This window comes from Esox lucius, chromosome 24 (genome assembly GCF_011004845.1).
Source record: "Esox lucius isolate fEsoLuc1 chromosome 24, fEsoLuc1.pri, whole genome shotgun sequence".
NCBI lineage: Eukaryota > Metazoa > Chordata > Actinopteri > Esociformes > Esocidae > Esox > Esox lucius.
In genome coordinates, this window is record NC_047592.1 from 14,658,144 (window position 1) to 14,677,867 (window position 19,724).

Consider the following 19,724-nt stretch of genomic DNA (forward strand, 5'->3'; position numbering starts at 1 on the left):
AAATACATGGATGACATGAATCTGGTTCAGTCATGTACCCTCCAACCACCGGGGTAGGTTTGTATTGTATATTGGGGGGTCAGGTCACATTGAACTGCCTGTAATACTGGGGAGTTATGTGCCCCCCTAATTTTATACCCCTGCCTCCAACAGACACTGAATGGTTTTGGCATCTAGGTAAAATAGCACGGAATGAAACATAGGTTGGTAGATGTTAACCACATGTTGAAATCTACCAGTGGGAAGCTGTTTGCCCTGAGTGGTCTGAAAAATATTAGCGTCACAGACCAAGAATTGTTGTTGATCTGTACAGGCTAAGTGCTCACTGTATTGGAAAATGCATCCCCGGTCTGGCACAAGTTTCTGACTACCGACTAGGCTAAAAGCCTGGAGGAAACACAGAAAAGAGTAGGATAATCCATAGGGCATCCAGGGACGTAGAGAAACCTGATTCTGTTTGCTTGTGCACCCTATCTTAAAGTTTCACTAAACTGGGCCTTGATCCTACCTCAATGCTTAACTCTGTGGAAGTCTAACCCGGGTGACTACTTTAAAATGGTGGAAGCCTTCAGTGTCAGTGTCCATGCTAAAATGTCTCACATCCAGGTTGAGTCTTCTATTAATCTTTTTTGTAGCTGTCACTGATGTTAATCCTTATGTCTGGTCACCACTGGGGCTGCGCAGTCCTTCTATCCTGGTCCTTCACAGCGCTTCTTATCACACCGAATAAGTCACTCAGTGGCAGTTTTCACTTTAATATTTTTTTCTTATAGGTTATAAGGCACGAGGAGGTGTGTTATATTATAAATATACCACAGCTAAGTGCTGTTTTTTAGGCACGACACATCGCAGGGCACCTGGATAAAGCATTTAGTTGTGATTTATTGTCAATATTCCACAAACTTCCAATATTCCTTATTGCTATTATAAACCAGTAAATGATACAATTAGAAAAGCAAACGGTATGCAATGTCATACCAGTGGTATGCGTAAGCAATTAGGAACAGGGGTGTGTGGTATATTATCAAAATACCATGGCTTAAGACCTGTTTGTAGGCATGACGCATCGTGGAGTGCCTGGACACAGCCATGGTATTTTGACAATATACCACACCCCTTCGTCCTTAATAGATCACAAACTGCTGAGGTTCCTTATTGCGCTTATAAACTTGTTACCAATGTAAGAGCAGTAAAATGTGAGGGGTATTGCTTTCAGCCAATCAGCATTTAACAATTAAACCACCTGATTTATACTTATATTTGGACAGGGGGTGTGCCCATAGTGGGTACGGGCCAAGACAGGGGTATGTAATACTTCATTAAGAAACTGCACATAGACCCTGGATTAAAAAAAACATTAATGCTCGTATTATGTAGTGGTCCACAAAATTGGCAATTTGGGCAATATAACTGATATCTCCTTTACATGAGTAAAATTACTAAAATGGATATTTGTCTCCTTTATTGGATAATTCACAGAACAGCTCTAAAAAAAAAGCTGGAGTTGATTGGCAAACAGTTTGACCAATGATAAGACAGTATGCTATTTTGGGTGGATCTATCAAGAGTGAGGGGTGGGTGTACGAGGTCATTCAGAACCTCACAGATTCACTCCGTCGGCGCGCGTTTGAGGGGACGGTAGTTGGAGTAAACGCAGTTGCCGGGCGATAGTGCACCACAAACGTTTTTTTTCCGGGAGGAGAAAGCGAAATTATACATCACAACAAAAGAAAGGAATCCCTGCAACGACTTTCTACAAAAACTTTACTGCGACTGCTGCATTTATACGGCTGTTTTAGCATCACCGCAAGTGACGGAATCAAAGTGTTGGTGATAGCTAATTGGCAAAAGCTAACGTTCGCTAGCTAAACGTTATTAGCTAACATTTCCCTTACACATAGCTAGCGTGGCTAGCGTCATTAGCTAGCTTGCTAGCTTTTGAAGCACATTGCAACTAGATCGCCGTGGCCCCCCTCTTAACGCAGGACAGCTTATTGTTAGTGGTGCCGTTAAACGCTAACATTAGCTAAGTAACAAAGCTATCGGTCGTTTGCTGGCTTGTAGTGAGCTAGCGACGTAGCGTAGTTTACGTGAAATTGACCGTTGCAGACGGTACGGTAATCTAGCTAGCTAGCTTACGTTATTCGTTGATCCAATCAAACACCAACTCCCCAACCCCTTCACCTTTGTCCCTCTCCCCCCACCACCCGAAACACTGGACATCCACAAGCGGCCGGAGAGCGGCGACGGGCCAGCGGTATTGAAGCTGGGGGTGGTACCAGAACCGCACGGAGTCGTAGCGGCTACAGAGAAGCCCAGTCGTGGGGACCTACCGTCAACTATGGACGGGCTGGCGGTGGAGGTTCGCGGCTCGAACGGGGCCTTCTACAAGGTAAAGGAAATGGTGTAGTCATTGGTTAATAAAACACAACTGGTAAACAATTGACATCATTGATGTGCCATACCGCGTTTTGTACTAATACCTAGCTAGCGTAGTTAGCTGGCATGTTGAGTCGTACCATTCATTAAACAGGCCCAATGGTCAAACGTTACAATTTTCAGATGTCTCATTCGTCCGGTTGGGATTGGCAATATGGTATGGGCACACTTATCCCGGCCTACTGATCAATTCCAAATTCTCTGTTTGGTCTGCTTTCTTGAACTGGTCTGTTACTTTGTAGCCTCTAAGCTAGCTTACGTTAGCTGTTTTGGCATTACCAAACATCTTATCGGGCCACTCCTTTCTTTGGTTGGAGTTGCTAGCTAACCACTTATATTTGCTAGCGAAAATGAGGGGAGTGGAAGAATGCCGTATTTGAAATGCCGACCTGTTTATTGCTTACTTTCTTGGATGAGACCGCCACCTATTAACTACAGCAGCTAGCTAAGTAGAGAACTTAACAGTTAACAAATAAACGGCATTACGTCAGTCTTTCTAAGCAGCTACAGTACCGTAATATAAATATATTGAATGGTTTGCACTCTCACACTTTGTTTCTGAACGGGTTTTATTTTCTTACAATTCCGTTTGCAACGAGGATGCTGAAACAGCCTTCGTTTTTATTTCGATGAATATTTTTTTCTTTGAGTCATGTGATGGCTGTTTATGCCTCACACCACAGTGACCTACGTAACAACCATATTTAAATTACTTCCCACAATTCCATTCATTCGTTTTTAAATCTTGAAGTTAAGTCAATTCGCTTAATTCTGTGTCAGTAAAAAGTCCCTGTGCCAAGTGGTTGACGTAGTTTAATGGTTTGTGTACTTGTGGATCGTTTGAGGAGGCCCTAGTGACCTGCTATCGGTTCGATGGGCCAGCCCAATAGTGACAGGGGAACTGAAGCAGTTGTTGGAGAAACTGATGATGCTAATCTCGACAATCCACATTGCCCCCTTGTCCCTCTCTTCCTTGGATCTTTCAATTCTGCGTCTTTGCCCACCTGCCATTTTTAATTTGCCCCTGTCTAGCTTGTTTTCTAGCTCAGTCTTTTCTACCTTTCCTCTTGATTTCTCCTCCTTTTCCAATGTTGTTCAGACTATTTTTGCTCTCTTCTCCCTTTTACCACTTGCCCTGTGATGTCAGACAGATTTCCGTCCTGAAACTACACAATACTTTTTGGTTTCTGTGTCCTTACGATGCGCTAATAATTTCTTGCGGAACCAGATTGTTTTAATGGGGGGAGATAACATGCTTTACCACCTGCATTATGTACACTCTTCCAGTATTTTTTTTTAGCTTCTGCTTAGTTATTATAACCAGTGTACTGATGCCAAGTTGGGACACCCTGTTATGCTAGGTGTGTGAATAGGTCTTGTTCTCCCACTCCGGAGGGCAAGATGGATCAGTCATGTGCCAACCCTCATGGGGGAGCACATGGCTGGCCGAGGACTGACTTCACCGTACAGCTGGGAGTGACCGGTCCATCTGTGCTCAATCACCCTGAATGTTTTATAACTTTTGAAGTCTTTGTTTATTACGTCACACATGTTGCTACTCTGGTAGGCTTTATATCAAAATTGACCTGTTTGGACTCTCCTGTGTTCCTCTGATGTGGCAGAAGTTATGTGCCCTGTGGTAATGTAGCTACTAGCCGCCCAGTCTCTTTGGCCAAGCCTGCAGTTTTGAATGACAGCGACACAGACAGCAGCTTTTTTTGTCGTGACACTTCAGTCTAGCCTCCCCCAGCTTTTTGGCCATCTCTCTCTGGGGCCTGAGAAAGTGGCATGAAAACTGTCAGAAGTTACCGGGAGTGAGCTTGTGTGTAATGAATCAGCTATCTCTTATGAGGGATTTCTGTATGCCTAACACTCGCTGTTGCTCCCGAAACCTAAGCAGGTTGTCCTGGGAAGAGCAGACCTCTTCCTTTCCCGCAGGTGAACCTCCTCCCCCCTCCCTCTCAGGCCCTATGGCCACTCCCAGCGACCTCTCGGCCCCATATAAGGCCGTGTCACACTGAGCACTGTGTCTCTGACTCCCCCACCTTCCTCCAGTCTGTGCTCTTGCACCCATGGGGAGTTTATGGAACTGTCTGTCACTATGTGATGGGTTTGGAGGGCTGTCTATGATGGGCATGGAACAGATTTGGATGAGGGGCCTCTGGTAATGACAGGTGATCATGGCTGTCACCTAGCTTCCTTGGGACTGTGTTTTTATTTTTTTTATTGCCGTCTAACAAAAATCCACGTTGTCTTTCAAATGTTTATTGAATGTGTCTGTCACATCTGTGCTGTCCGTTTCCTGTTGAAGTTCAGTCACTCTACTCTTGGGTTGAGCAATGTCTGAAATGACACCTCATCCCACCGGCCTGATTAAATATCGCCGCTGTACGATGGAGTTGTCTTTTATTCTGGGGTACAGCTTGCACACAGGCGTTTTTTGGGAGTAGCCCAATATATGGAACTCTACACACGTTAGTGCCTCGATGGAGATATATATTTTCTAGGCTTTCTGTAGTTTGCTAGGGTCAGACAGAATGCTCTCCCGTCATTCAGGTGTTTACATCAGCTTTTCAGCCCCTGTGTGGACTCTATGCTAACATTGTCTTTGCTTTTTCATTGAATTCTTTTTCAGGGCTTCATCAAAGATGTCCATGAAGACTCACTCACAATAGTATTTGAAAACAAGTAAGTTATCATCTGCCTCATGAGTAGCCCTGTGTGTTTACAGACCCAACCTCCCACCTGTCTCCCCTCTGCTCCAGTCATCAGTCTCTCCCTCAGTAGGTCGGCCTAATGTTGCCCTTTCCTTAAGATATCCCCCCCGTTTTCCCTGCCACCTGTGATGGAGAAACAGCTGCCCATCCATTCTGTAACCCTTATCCACACTGTTCCTGTCCAACTCACTAATGCATGACCCCCCCCCCGTTCCTCTTTATCTAGTAGGTTATGTTGACCAGGGTGTCCCTAAATATAGTCCCTGAAGGTATGCAAGTGGGGTGGGCAGGACGTTGGCCCCTGACATTCTTGGGATGGTTCCAACCACCACCCCCAAGCCCTGTTGCCTTGGAAGCGTCACATTAGCCGTTTGTGGAAGATGAGCTACTACAGTGAATGAAAAGCACATGTTCTTGAGTGCCTGTTCTGTGATGGTCCTTAACAGTTTTCTATTTCAACTGGTTTTACCAAATAGCTTTGAATGATAGGCAAGCTGGCTTCTTAAAATGGTCCGGAACACCCTCACTTTAGACAGTACATAAATATCTTCCTGTTCATATGAAGCCTGTTGGTTGATCTTAACGGCACTTTCCAGTGAGCTGTTTTTAGACACTGCCCTTAAGTGTTTCATATAAAATGACACAGCCTACAATTGGTCCTAGTTCTGTTAGCTGTTGAGGTTTCTGACTCTTTCATGCCAGAACACTTAAAACAAAAAAACATCCGGACTGACCACTCATTGCCGACATTTAGCTGATGAGTCTTACAGATAAGAAGCTACTGCTTGGGAAATGTCAATCTTTAAATTAGATTCACTTGGAGTTGTGGTGATTAATGGTACAATTAGTGGCTACACCCAATTTAATTATTACTTGTAGTTAAAATTGTTTAAAATATGCAGTGGTTTTCAAGTTAGAAATTATTTTCATTATGTCCATTCAGGCAGTTTATTGTAATATATTTCATATAGCCCAGCTTATCGTCCTTGCATGTGTCACCCTAATTATCATATCTAATTGGTTAATACCCCATTATGTGCATATCTTTACACCTTTCTTTAGACACACAATGCTTTCTTTGTCTTTCACTGGCCCGGACTGACTTATCAAGTGATTTATCTGTGAGCTTGTGAACAGGCTGCAATAATCAGGCCTTCGTTGTGTTTGTGCGGACAGTGACACTCTTGGTTTGTGTTTTTATCTTTTTCTTTTTTTCTTCATTGGTGTTCTGGTTACAGCCTGTTTTCTGGAAGTTTCTGCTGCCCACAAACTTTATAATAGAGGGAATTAGCATGATTGTGATATCTGTCAATGGGACCAGAAGTGTTGAGGCCGATTGCCTTCCCAGTTATGCGTTTCATCATTGCAGATGTGATTGGGACAACACTGTTCTGCTACTAGGTGCACCTTTACACCAAGTGAAATTCTGGGCCTCTGGTCGATGGTTTGAACCACTGAGCTGACAGTGAAAAGCTGTTGTGCCCTCGAGCTAGGCAGTTAACCTTTATTGCTCCTGTTAAGTTGCTCTGGATAATGTCTGCTAAAAGGCTAATCTGTAAAATAAAGACCACGCCGTTCATAATGCACGTTTGTAAATCGAAAATGAAATATCATAACTCCCCTTAAGACACCTGAGTAGGGACCGTGCCAGTCTGTAATAACCAACACTGACCCGGGAGGAATTAGGCTTAAAATAGAATTTCACTTTTACAACTTCATATTATGAAGTTCATAGATGAGATGAGAAGTTCATATTAGATGGTTCCTCACCCTGAATAACTAAGAGAATCTAATCCGCGGTTCCTTTTTGTTTAATCCCCCATTGCATATGTCAGCTAACTTCAGCCTGCACTTGCAGAATATATAGTGTCGGTGGCAAGTGAGCGTCTTTGTACATTTTAAACGGACTAATCTTATTTGAATTCCGAGCTTTGACTCTCAATGTAAAAAAAATGTTTGGGTTGTTTTTTTGCTCAGATTTTTAGCTATTGTTAGCTGACATTTGTAATGGCTACTTACAGAAATCTAGACTGCCCCCCCCCCCCAGACTTTTTTTAAAATAAATTTCACTTTCTCTTCAGTGATTTCTCTCTTTAGTGTCATTTTTGGTTACGGTCGGTCCTGCTGCTGTTAAGGTGACAAACGTGTGTGTGTTTTTTCTGTCACCTCCCCCAGTTGGCAACCAGAGAGACAGCTGCCCTTCAGTGACGTGAGGCTGCCGCCCCCAGCCGACTACCACAAGGACATTGGCGAGGGAGAGGAAGTGGAGGTACGCCTGGCCTCATGTCATGTCCCCCAGACCCCCGGCACCCCACCTTTCATTGGAGAAACGCTGTTGAGAAAACATTCCACGACGTTCCCATTGGATTCATTTCAGGAAGGTTTCAGGGAATTTGCAGCGTTATCCCCCCCGGTTGGCGTCTGACAACTGGGTTTTCCCTATCGCGTTTCCTGACCCGGTACAAGGGCAAACTGCAAGCTCTGCCTTAGTTTGCACCTCACGTTCGGTCCCCTGCCAACACGCGGCCTGTGATGTTCGACAGTTACTCTAGTGCATCTGTATTCCTATCATTGATTCAGTACAGTTACTCCACAATGATTCCATTCATGGCTGTGCCCTGCTCCCAACCAACTTGTCTAGAGATTACCCTGGCTATTGCATCAGAGGGATTCATTTAATACAGTTTAATTTAGGCACATGATTGCCCAGCTAGGGCTTTCATTCAGCATCACAACAGCACTCGCAACATCATCGCCGTGGAGACGGACATCTCACTGTGTCAATTTCAAATCGATACATTCACACTAGTCACTTAAATTTTTTCACTCTGGGGTGTTTTAGGGTGGGACAAGGGTGGGGGGGGGGCGGGTTGTACGCTTGTTGTTGTTTTTCGTCTTGGGCTTTTTAATTCCTGTTTTGGTGGCATAAATATAGCTGAATGTTCTCTTCCACATTTTTAACTAATGTATTTGCTTCACAATAAAACCAATCGTTTGAGTGGGATTTTGAAGTCCTGGAGTGTCTAACGGCCAGTCTTCTGTCTTGTCCCCAGGTGTACTCCAGGGCCAACGAGCAGGAGCCATGTGGCTGGTGGCTGGCCCGGGTGCGAATGATGAAGGGAGAGGTGAGTCAGGGACTGGTGAGTTAGGGGTCGGGTGCATGCTGGGGCCGGCATGGGGTCGGTTGGGGGGGGCAGCATGGCGTTGAGCCGAGGTGGCGGAAATCCACCAAATCACTACCAAAACGTTGTTCTTTTGTTTCGTGTTAGTCCTTAGAATATTAACCCAACTCCCTTAAAGGCTCAGTCTTTAGCTGTGCTTTTATCGAAGCCAGAGAGTCTGTGAGGTGAGCGGTGTGTGGAAGACTGGTGGGTAGGTGAGGGCAGGCGAGTGCAGTGATTTGGGACCGTGTAGTGATTTGGGACCGTGCCGCCAGTTAGGTTGGGATGGCGGACCTGTTGAAAAGCCCTGCAGTGAGTTGCTAGGGGATTGTGGTGCCGACATGTAATGCCCTGTCCTGGACATGGGAACCTTCTGAGGCGCTGGGCCGACAAATACGACAAGGCTGTCGTCTAGACGGGATGAGATTACATTGTGGAAGAGTCGCTCGGCTGAATGTTTTTATTTATTTTATCATATATAAAAATAAAAAATGAAACCGAATGCTCGATCCAAGTGGTCTCTTCGTCACGCTCGTGCATGTTGTGTGATGTCAGCGTTATGCTGAGACAGGGCGTGCCCACTGTGGGAGATTTCTTAGTCATCCTCAGGCCACTGACGTGGCCCTGTCCTGGAGGGTGATTGGGTTAACTAAGGTAGCAGGGCGGGCAGGCCCATACTTCCGTGCCAACCCCGAGACACCATGGAGCTTCTACGTTCCCATGATGGATATGTATGCCGTGGATAGGTGGAGGTAGCCTAATCTAGTCAAGATTCCACGTAGTCCATAGAAAAGAGAGCTTAAGCAATCTATTGTTTCTACACGTCCAATTGTTTTCAATGTTAATTTTCAGCCTGGGGAGGTGGGGACTACTGTGAATCACGAATGCTCGTCAGACAGACTGAACTGTGTTCACTAGGAGTCTGGGGGCCTCATTCTGTGCAATGCTGTATTCTAAAACTGTAGTTGGATTAGTGAGAAAAGCCTGTTGGAATGTCAGCTCGTGTTGAGTGATGTTTTTTAATTCTGGCATTTTAAGCATGGTTTGGGTATCCTTGCTCTTCTCTTTCTTAAATTCGTACTCTCAATCTCTCACGGCCAGTGGACCGCTCTCGAACAAGTGAAATGTAGATGTGCCACTTTTGCAGAAAACCTGCAGGAAAATAACCAGATCCAATGTGATGGAAAAAATGGGCAGTCTGTCCCCTTAATTTCTACCATTGTCTTCCTTTTATCTGTAGAAGCCGGCTTTCTGTTTCGTGTGTCGCTTTTCTGACTTTGTGTTGCCATGGCGTTCTCTGAGAACCTGTGTCTGTCTTAACCTTTCAGTTCTATGTCATCGAGTATGCGGCGTGCGACGCCACGTACAACGAGATCGTCACGCACGAACGCATCCGGCCTGTCAACCCCAACAGTCCCTCCTCTCGAAACTCCTTCCACAAGGTCCCCATCGGGGTCCCAGAAGACCTCCAGGACATGTGAGTCTCCTGGACCTTAAATGCATTACACCCTCCTGGCTAAAACCTGTGCCCAGGGCAAGAACATAATACTTGTTTTATGTAAATAAACTGCTGATGAAAGGGCACCCTTCTCCCTGCTTAGTGCAGTTCTTTGATTTAACTTGAGATTGCGCAGGCCAAGTGGAGTTCACTGAGCAGGGGATTGGGTGTCGTTCTGAAGGGGTTCTTGTTAAACAGTGGTGCCGTCTAATCCTCGTCCTTTTTGGCCATTTGTTTGTCACTGCTCTTGTGAACGACTGTGGATTTGCCTGGCTTTTCATCAACAGCTGTGCAAACGACAACATCCACAAAGACTTCAGGAAAGCCATCGGAGCCAACTGCATCTTCTACAGTGCAGCTTCACACGAGCTCATTGTGCTGGTCAGTATGACAATTTCCTGCTGTTTTACCTTGTGTTGTCAAAGCTCCCCGAGTAGGACCACTGGTCAAGGATACCTTGTAGATCTTAAACAGTTATATTCTATGGAAAGAGGGGCAAGTGATGCTAGATCAATACTTGCTTGAGGTAGGTCGGCCTTATTTGTCCCCAATCTTGTTCTAGTGGTTGACCTGCCCCTTAGAATGCAATTGAGGTGTGGAATGCAAAGCTTGTTTTTCAAAGGGTCTGCATGTTCCAAGAACATTGAACTAGTAAATCAATCAATCAGATTTATTTTATAAAGCCCCTTTTACATAAGCAGTTGACTCAGTGCTTTTACAGATACCGAACCTGAAACCCATAAGAGCAAGCAACATCAGAGTTGATGCTTAACTGAGTTGACTAGTCAGTGCTTATCCGTTCTCTAAGCCCTGACCTAAACCCTCACGCAATCTTTTTAATTGTCAACTTAAACTGGGTGACTTGAGATTTGGGACGTAAACTCCGCTCTCATCCATGAGTCGACCACTCGCATCCTTTCTGTCACGGGGGCCGATCTGCCTCTAGAGCGCGGTTCATGGCCAAGAAATCCTCCTTTTTTTCTTCTGCTACGCGGCCTGTCTTTGCATTGCACTTTCTGCTTCCTCATGCCGATCTTGTTTCTCCAGTCGACGAACGAGACGACGGTGAAGCGCGCCGCCCTCCTGAGCGACATGCACTTCCGTAGCATCCGTACCAAGCTTATGCTCATGTCCCGCAACGAGGAGGCCACGAAACACCTGGAGGTGGGAACCGGCTCCTTCACATGCTCTGAATCACATGATTCGCTCCTCGTTTGCTTTTACCTTCAATGTGTTATTTCCCCCCCCCAACAGACAAGTAAGCAGCTGGCGTCTGCGTACCAGGAGGAGGTGAAGGTGAGGGAGGATCTGATGGGCCTGGCCATCGGCTCCCACGGCGCCAACATCCAGCAGGCGCGGAAGGTTCCTGGTGTCACCGCCATCGAACTGGAGGAGGAGAGCTGCACCTTCAGAATCTACGGAGAGGTGCGTGTTTGTTCGACTGAGATGGGCTTTTGTGTTTGTGGCGTGTGTTTGACAGACAGTCTTTCTGTGTACATATTTGATAGCTGGGTGGACTGATGTCGTTCTTTTTTAATTGCAGACCCCAGAAGCAGTGAAACTGGCCAGGGTTTACCTGGAGTTTAAAGAGGACTACTTCCAGGTACCCAGGAACCTCGTCGGTGAGTTATTGCCCACACCATTATATCTCCATTGTCTTCTTGCTGTGAAAATGGTATGGTAAAACAGTGGTACCGCTAGCCCCCCTAAATCAACTTGCCCACAAATTCTCAATCCCTTGACTTGATGTTCAGGGTTGCGACAACATAGAGCCTTGAGAACCACGGCTGTAGTAATCTTCAGCTTGATATGAACCTGGCTCTTCAACCCCCCCCCCCCCTCCCCCCACCACTTTTCCCTCCCAGGCAAAGTCATCGGCAAGAACGGCAAAGTCATCCAGGAGATCGTGGACAAGTCTGGCGTGGTGCGCGTTCGGATTGAGGGGGACAATGACAAAAAGCTTCCCCGTGAGGAGGTAGGCAGGCAGGGGGCTGGCAGAGAAGACACTGCCCCTAAAGAAGAGGTGAATGGAGCGCTGCGGCCGCTCGAACAACATCCGTACCAAGCAACCGTAACCGTACTAGGGTGTTAGCTACCGCTTCTGTTTCCACAATCACCACTGCGGTGCCCCCCCCCCGCCACCTGTCTCTGTCAGTAGGGCTTGTAGAATTGAGAAATTCCAGTAACTTTCCCCAAAATCCTGTGTTTTCAGAAAATTCACAGAATCTGGAAAAAAATTAATAAACAGGACATCCAGGAACTCCTCAACCTGTATATCTGGTGAACTTGGGGGTTTTGGAAAAGTAACCTGAATTTTGCAATCCGTATGTTTGACTGTTAGAATTGTCCCATTTCAGTTGTGGCAGCATGTGTGCTCTGTACGTCACCAGTTTGTAGGGGGGGTTGGGTTGGGTCTCCCCCATCGGGTTGGTCTGTGTATGGCTCTGTGTCTCAGCGTGTTTTCCTGTCATTGTGTTCTGAACGCACCCAGGTCCACTTTACTCACTAATTTCCTCAAAGATACTCTGTGTATAATATACTCCTCACACATACTTTTCTTTCATTCTGTGTTTCTACATCAGTGTAGACCAGTTCTTCTGGCCCAAAAACACACTCACGTCCACATGTCATGACTTATCAGAGCTGAACCATCACAATGAACCCCTGATGAAGCACACTACTGTACCAGTCTACCACCTCACACCTCCCTGCTCCTTCTCTCCAGGGCATGGTCCCCTTTGTCTTCGTGGGAACTAAAGAGAACATCAGCAACGCCCAGGCCCTGCTGGAGTACCATGTGGCCTATCTACAGGTGAGAGACGCAAACGCTCGCCAATAGGTGGCAGCATTTAGTCATCTGCGCTCCAGTCTGTCCGGCATCAGAGACCCAGACTGAACAGAGGCAATGAATGACAGGGAAACTTGTATTTGAGTTTTCTCTGGACCCGGATTAGGGCCAGTGTTTGCTGGCTGGGTGGGGGAGCTGGGTCATGCCAGGTTGCCACCTGTTCCTCCTCCGCCCACTCTACCTCCATGTGAAACCTGCTGAAAGCAGCTCCATTTTACCCTTACCCTGTGTGTTTTTAAAAATAGTTCCCTACTCAGTCCTGGGTCGAGGGGAGTGGGTTGAGGTGTAGATTACAGGATATCTGGGCCCTAGTTTCTAAAAATACTGCCCCCCCCCGCCTGTCGTTGCACCCCATTTCCCTCGTCAGCCACCATCGCAGGGCTCAGCTGTTGTTTGGTGGTGGCAGCTGTCGCATTCTGAAGTGACACCCTCATACCCCCCAGCCTCACCTAACCAAAGAGCCATGGTAAACACTTTAGCCCCAGCCCCATGATGCCTGGACTGATCCGGATAACCATCCCCCCCCTACTGAAATAGAGCGCTGCATGCCACGATAACGACGTCGGTCTTGAAAAGGCTCTATTTGGAGATTCCAGTATTTCAGGAAATGTCTGTGAAATCCCATCAAACTGCTCTACTCAGAACTGTAGAGAACGCGGGTGCCATTTGGGCAACGCACTAAATTCAGGGCTACTGACCCTTTCTACAGGTGCTTTGTGTTTTCACATGTACCTCCCGGTACTATAGCTTGTCTGTTTATTCTGACATGGACCTGTAAGCATCCATGGTGCGCTTTAACATGAAAATCTTTCCCCTGCAGGAAGTGGAGCAGCTGCGCCTTGAGCGTCTGCAGATCGATGAGCAGCTCCGTCAGATTGGGGTGGGGTACCGTGCCCCCCCTAGTCGGGTCAGTGGTGCCGGCCCGGCAGAAAGGGAGAAGGGCTACCTGACGGACGAGAGCAGCAACTCCACCAACCTCCACACCTCCCGAACCTACGGGGGCCGCGGCAGAGGACGCCGACCCTCCAACAGCCAGTACTCTGGATACGGTGAGAGACTGCAACTCCCATGATCCCAAGCTGCTGTCTTTGTTCTATTAAATAACCCTGGCATGTTTATGTCCAAATCGCCAAATCCTGATTGATTTCGTATGCTTTAAGCTCTGATTAGCGATAAGACCCGTTAGTGAAAGAAAGATCAGAGTTGGGATGCCTTTGTAGAATCAGCCCAGGTTGCTTTCAATAAATGTACAGAAATCCAGTGTTTCCCCTTGGTTTATTAATACTGGTGACCCGCCACTTCTAAACTGTATTGTCAGGATTATGAAATGTGTTGCTGAGACCTACCTAGATCAGTGACGCTTACAAACATAATCACAAAATCTATCAAATTATCTACCTCATATTTAAAAGGAGTGATGTAAGTTAGCAATAAAAATCTGTCAAGAATGACGCTAAGAATGGAATCATGAAAGAAGTGGATATACTTCACAACATGAAACCATTATAACTGTGCTAATGTTATAAAAAGCTGTACAGCTTCTATTAAGATGGGATGCTTTGGGCTAGGCATGACACAAGATGTACAGAGAGTATGGCCAATAGGCCTTGCCCAATGATCTCAGAGAGATTACCTTACCACTTCAGGCAGCAATCAGGGGGAATGCCCCAGATCATACCTAACCAGAAGTAAGCTATCAGCAAACATTTTCAGAGTGGGGGTCACATCTGGGTTTCATTACCTCAGGCTTGGGAAGAAAAAGAAAACTATGGCTGATTGAACATTAGCCGTAGTCTACCTTGAGCAAGAGTTTTGAAATAATGAACACAAATTACATTTTGCACCAGAATCATGTGGAGGATATTTGAATTGGCTAGAGGATATCAGAAATGCTAAAAACAAACCTGTGCATTATTATACAATGTTACTCTAAGTTCCCTTGGTGGCTAATTGGACTGAAAAGGTTTTTAAGCGGATGGGTTTACTGGCAGCAAGTCTTGCCATTTTAGGATCTCAAGGCTGTTGGTGTCTGCAGCTTCAAAATGCCAGAATCACCATGATCCTCATGGATCTCTCCTCCATCTCTCCCTGTCCGTAGCGGTTCAGAGCAACCGCTACATTATCTGCTGTCTTCCCATTGTCAGTGTGGGGATGGTTAAGTTAAAGACGTGCACTATACTCTCAATTGCCAGGTTAGGTTTGGTTGTCATTCAACCAAACATTGGCAAAGATGAATGGTCACGGTGTGCGATATAAGATGCCTTGACCGTGGGGTGATTGTTGATGCCGTTGTGGTGGTTCCTGTGTCTCACATTCCAGCTGACCTCCTGGGGTCACGCTCTGCACTCTAGTGTTTACAGAAAATGGTGCGATTTAACAAAAACCATCCAGTGAGTGGCAGTTCTGTGGGCACACGCCTTGTTAATGAAATGAGAGGAAAATGGCCAGAGTGGCCAATCAAGCTGCCAAAGGCCTGGAATAACCAGCCTTTACACAACACATCCAGCTTAACGTGCAAAGTGTCCTGCATGATACATGAGGTATGATAAATTGGGCGATAAGCGTCTTTGGCTTCTCCTCACGCCATTGTCTTTTGTTTTCAGGCACCAACTCTGAGCAGTCCAACGCTTCAGAGTCCGAGGACTTCTATGAGCGTGACCCGCGGCCCCGGGGCGTGGGCGGAGATGAGAGGGGCTCTCGCCGGGGTGGCAGAGGCCGTGGCTCCAACACCGGGCGGGGCCGCGGCGGGCCAGCAGCTAGGCCCACAAACTCCATCAGCTCAGGTACCACATAGCTGCCTCCGTCTGCTGGGGTGCTTGGTTGGATGCGTAAGGCACCAAATGGACGGCGGGGGGTGGGGGGTGGAGAAATGTGTCCATCGAGAAATGTTAGTTTGCGTACGGAGAGAATGTGTGGTTTTCTGTGTGCTGTGTTGAAGGTTAAAGGTCATATTCAGGGCAGCATGTTGGGAAGATGGTGCCGTTTGTCTTATCGAAGCTCTTCTGTGTGGTGGCCAGTGTTGAGGGACCCCGACAGCAACCCGTTCTCCCTGCTGGAGGGCGAGGGGGAGCAGGGGGACACGGACACCAGCGAGGGGGTCGGCGGAGTGGACCGCAGGAGACGCTCCCGCCGCCGCCGTAACGACCAGGAGCCCAGCGTGATGGACGCAGCCGTCGAGTCCGACAGCCAGACCGGGCCCAATGAGAACGGACTGGGTAGGAGGGGCGGACATTTTGCCTGTTGCGCTGCGTGACTGGCCTGCAAGCATTACAGAGGTTTCTCACAACTTTCTGTTTTCTATTAGATGAGGAGGGTCGACCCCAGCGCCGCAACCGGAGCCGCCGCCGCCGTAACCGTGCCAACCACCCAGAGGGGGGGTCCGCCAGCCGTGACCGCCAGCCAGCCGATGGTGAGTGGTGGCAGAGCTCCCTGTGGCCCTTAGAGGGGAATAAACAGTATTATTTAGTGTCCTCCCTCATACTCATACCCCCCAGCATCTCATCCACTAACATCACTGATCTCTGGGTTCTTTGCAGTGACCGTGGCTGACTACATCTCCCGTGCCGAGTCCCAGAGTCGACAGAACCTTCCCCATAAGGAGACACTCGCTGCCCCTGAGCCCAAGGTACACACACACACACACACACACACACACACACTTATGTATAGCTACCCTCATGGGGACCAGAACATTTTAATTGCATGCTCCCTTGCCCTAAACCTCAAAGTAACATTTATGCCTAAACTTTACCTAGATGTAATGCCTAACCTTAACCCTTAACTTAACCAACAACAGCTGGACCTTAAAGAAACCCCAATTCTAACTATAAAATTAGTTTGACCCTAAACTATGAGCTGGAAATTGACTTTTGCCTCACAGGGGCCAGCAAAAGGTCCCAATGAGTCAAATTTTTTCTGGTTTTACTATACTCATGGGGACATTTGGTCCCCATGAGTTCAGTAAGACCTAACACACACACACACACACACACACACACACACACACACACACACACACACACACAGCGACAGACTTCTTCAACTGACAGTTTCCTTTCTCTGATCCCCCCCTGTTCACCAGGAGAATGGGAGCAGCACCAAGAGGGATGAGCGCACCGCTCCCACCAAGCGCTCCCCTAGCAACGGCTTGGCCACGCCCAGCGAGACCCTGACCCTAGTCAACGGCGTCTCGTAGAGGACTAGGCCCCGCCCCTTAACTCCCACGTCTAGAGCAAGACTTCATGGCAAACTATGTCCCTGCTTGCATTTACTTAAACCTTAAAACAGATGAGTGAAAAATGACAAAATACCTGAAATTCATACTACGAGAGATTGGGGAAGAGAAAAAGTACAAAAAAACGACAACCGCATCTTACTTAAAAACCTACGTACCGGTGTATGTTATTCTATCTATCAGTACTTAGTGCTTATTTAAAACTAGCTTGCCAAAAAAGAGCTGGTGGATACGACTTGATTTTTAAAGAAATAACAGAATCACTGAAAACAGGACAAGACTTATTTTTTTTTATTTTTTTTTTGCTTTTCCTTTTTATTTTTTTTGTTTATTTGTTTTTCTTTGATGTTATCACTGGTTTGGACTTGTGGCTGCTCTCCCATTCAAACAGACGCGTCTCTAAACAGTGTTAAAGTCCACAAGGAGGGGAGGTTTGGAGGACCGATGATGCTAGCTGGAGGAAGGGAGGGGCAGGCAGATGAGTCCCAGAGGTGTCAGGAGTGTTACGTTCTGTACCCTGGCCTGACCATCGGTTTGGTGATGACTGACAGGCCGAACGACCAACCGGTGTGAGACAGACATTGTGCCTTGAATTTGAAAAAAAAAAAAAAAAAAAAAAATAGATTATTGTTGAGTTTGTCTTGTTTCACAGGAAAGAGGTTTATCTTTTTGTTTGGAAGAGAGAACAGACCAGTATGGAGATAACAGGAGGATATAACGAGTGCTGAGGTTTTAACTGTGGTAGGACAGAAAAACATCCAGGGAATGAGTGACTGACCAGAGAAACGTAAAGTCTGGTGCCAAACAAGAAATTCAAAGAAGCTTGTCCTCATTGAGAGTAGACAGGACAACGTTTGGGTTGTTTGGCGCGTGTGTGTGTTTGTGTTCGCGTGTGTGTGTGTGTGTGTGTGTGTGTGTGTACGCACAGTTGAGAGCTGGCGACCGCAGGATTAAAATCAGAAGGGAGGAGAAGTAACAGAATTGTGGGAAACGTTGCCCCTGGGTCGGCGGTGGGGTCACCGGCAGACAGAGCGCTCTATCGGCTCGGCTGGCAGGAAGAGGTGTCGCGTCACTCTCTCTCCCCCTGCTCCGCGCTGGAGTGTCCGGGGCTGACAGAACACACTGACACACCCGTATGGCTAGTTTGAGGAGGTGATTTAACCAATGGAGAACATCACAGTGCCTCTTCCTGTGGTCCCTCTTAATCAGAGGGGGTAGGGTAGCACCGCGCTGTAGCCTCCAGCACAAACTCATTCCTGGGTGAACTTGCAGCATGGCGGGGGAGGTCGGCGGCTGTAGGTGAGCCACGGTGTCGCGCCGGAATGGTTACTGTAAATGCGGTCGGGGAGGTGGACGGACTGCGGACTGACCGGCTAACGGGCGCCGCTTTCAGAGGGGAAGAGCGGAGTATGGTGACGCATACCCGTGCGTAGCGTACGCCGATGCTCGACCGCTGCACGATTACGTCACTGCTCTGTCTCGGGAAAGGTGGGCGGCGCTGGCGTGCTGTGGGGGTCTCCTGCGTTCGGATGAGGGGTCGCCCGGTTTTGAGATGAACCACACGCAATGCGGTTGTCCTGTTCCTTTAGGTGGAGGTCGACGGGCGTGGAGGGAGGGAGGGGCTTCCGAAACTCTCGGTGGCTCATGTTACTGTCGTCTTGGTTACCGCACACTCTCAACTATTTTTATTTTTTTTTGTTCTTTCCACATCATAGAAAATATGAAATAAAATGGAAGTGAAATCAACAACTGTCTTTGCGATGAACTGATTGATTTCTGTCTTGTTGTTTGTTTGCCACTCTATTTTTCTAAGTCAATACAAACAACCAACTGCACTGTCATTTTAGCCGTAGCTTTGCAAAAGGGATTGTTCACGTTTCAGATTCACCGTTACTTCAGCCACTACTAGCACTGCTGCTAATGTCCACATTGAATGTGTTTTAGAATCCCTACTTTTGACACTAAAGTACTGTAGTGGCTTTCTGACTACCTTTCCACCGCTCAAATTGACCAACAAGATGGCTGCCTTTTAACGGTGATTGTGGATTAGAGTAAGGCCCATCTACTTTCTCACTAGGGGAATTGTAACACTGAGTATTCCGCTAAGTATTTAACACTAGGGAGAACCTACAGCGTTGTCGTGCTAGGTGTTCACACAGCCGCTCGTACTGACTGGAGACTAACGGGATGGGGGTTGTTTGTTGTACTGTATTAAAATCGCCTCGATTGATTGTGTGGCCCCATTTCCATTCAACCGTGTCTGGATGTTTCCACGTCAGAAGACCGCACCCGAACACTGGGAATTTGTACCTTTTGGATCAGTTGTGCATGCCTGCATGTTGGATTAAGAGTGAAAGATGGAGCATTTAGCTACTGTCTTGTTTTAGTCTGTGTGAAATTGTGTACCTCGCCCAGTTGTCTGTCTTAATACTGTAGCGCCCTCTTGTGGCTCTCTAGGATGTCTCTGTGTGGAGAGAATGTTGACCTGCCGTGTGGGTGTAGCTGTATGTCTGTAGTACTGTTTAGGTACTGTCAAACTCCTCACTGGTCTTCTCACTCATGTTCTGATGGCAATAAAGGACTTTTCATTGTTTTATACATTTTTATGTATTTGTCCCTTTTGGCTAAATCACAAGTCTTTGACAAACTTTCTGGTTGGGGTGGGGGTGTAAGTCATCGCTCATTTAACTGATGGCGGTAAGATTTAAATGGCTAATGTGATTCCAACTGATAGATGTCTCCTACGCTCTCACACGCACACACATGGCTGGGTCTACACTAGTAATACAGTAATGAAAAGCTATACAACTAACAGTAATGACAAGTT

The 19,724-nt window shown here is 47.0% G+C and overlaps 1 protein-coding gene across 4 annotated transcripts; it reads left to right on the forward strand.

Moving 5' to 3' along the window:
* The first annotated feature begins 1,584 nt into the window (after positions 1-1,584).
* Positions 1,585-19,495, forward strand: fxr2 (fragile X mental retardation, autosomal homolog 2). Of its 4 annotated transcripts, none has more exons than XM_010887741.4 (17): positions 1,585-2,392; positions 5,075-5,127; positions 7,332-7,425; positions 8,210-8,296; positions 9,646-9,794; positions 10,103-10,196; positions 10,863-10,979; positions 11,070-11,240; positions 11,359-11,437; positions 11,681-11,790; positions 12,541-12,627; positions 13,484-13,712; positions 15,267-15,446; positions 15,681-15,878; positions 15,968-16,072; positions 16,200-16,288; positions 16,745-19,495. In XM_010887741.4, exons 1-17 carry the CDS (start codon positions 2,342-2,344, stop codon positions 16,856-16,858), a joined length of 2,007 nt encoding a protein of 668 aa, XP_010886043.1. In that variant the 5' UTR covers positions 1,585-2,341; the 3' UTR covers positions 16,859-19,495. The 4 variants fall into 4 exon arrangements, with proteins under 4 accessions (XP_010886043.1, XP_010886044.1, XP_010886041.1 ...); XM_010887742.5 differs by having other exon boundaries at positions 8,210-8,281; XM_010887739.5 differs by having other exon boundaries at positions 1,586-2,392; positions 11,681-11,838.
* Positions 19,496-19,724: the final 229 nt, after the last annotated feature.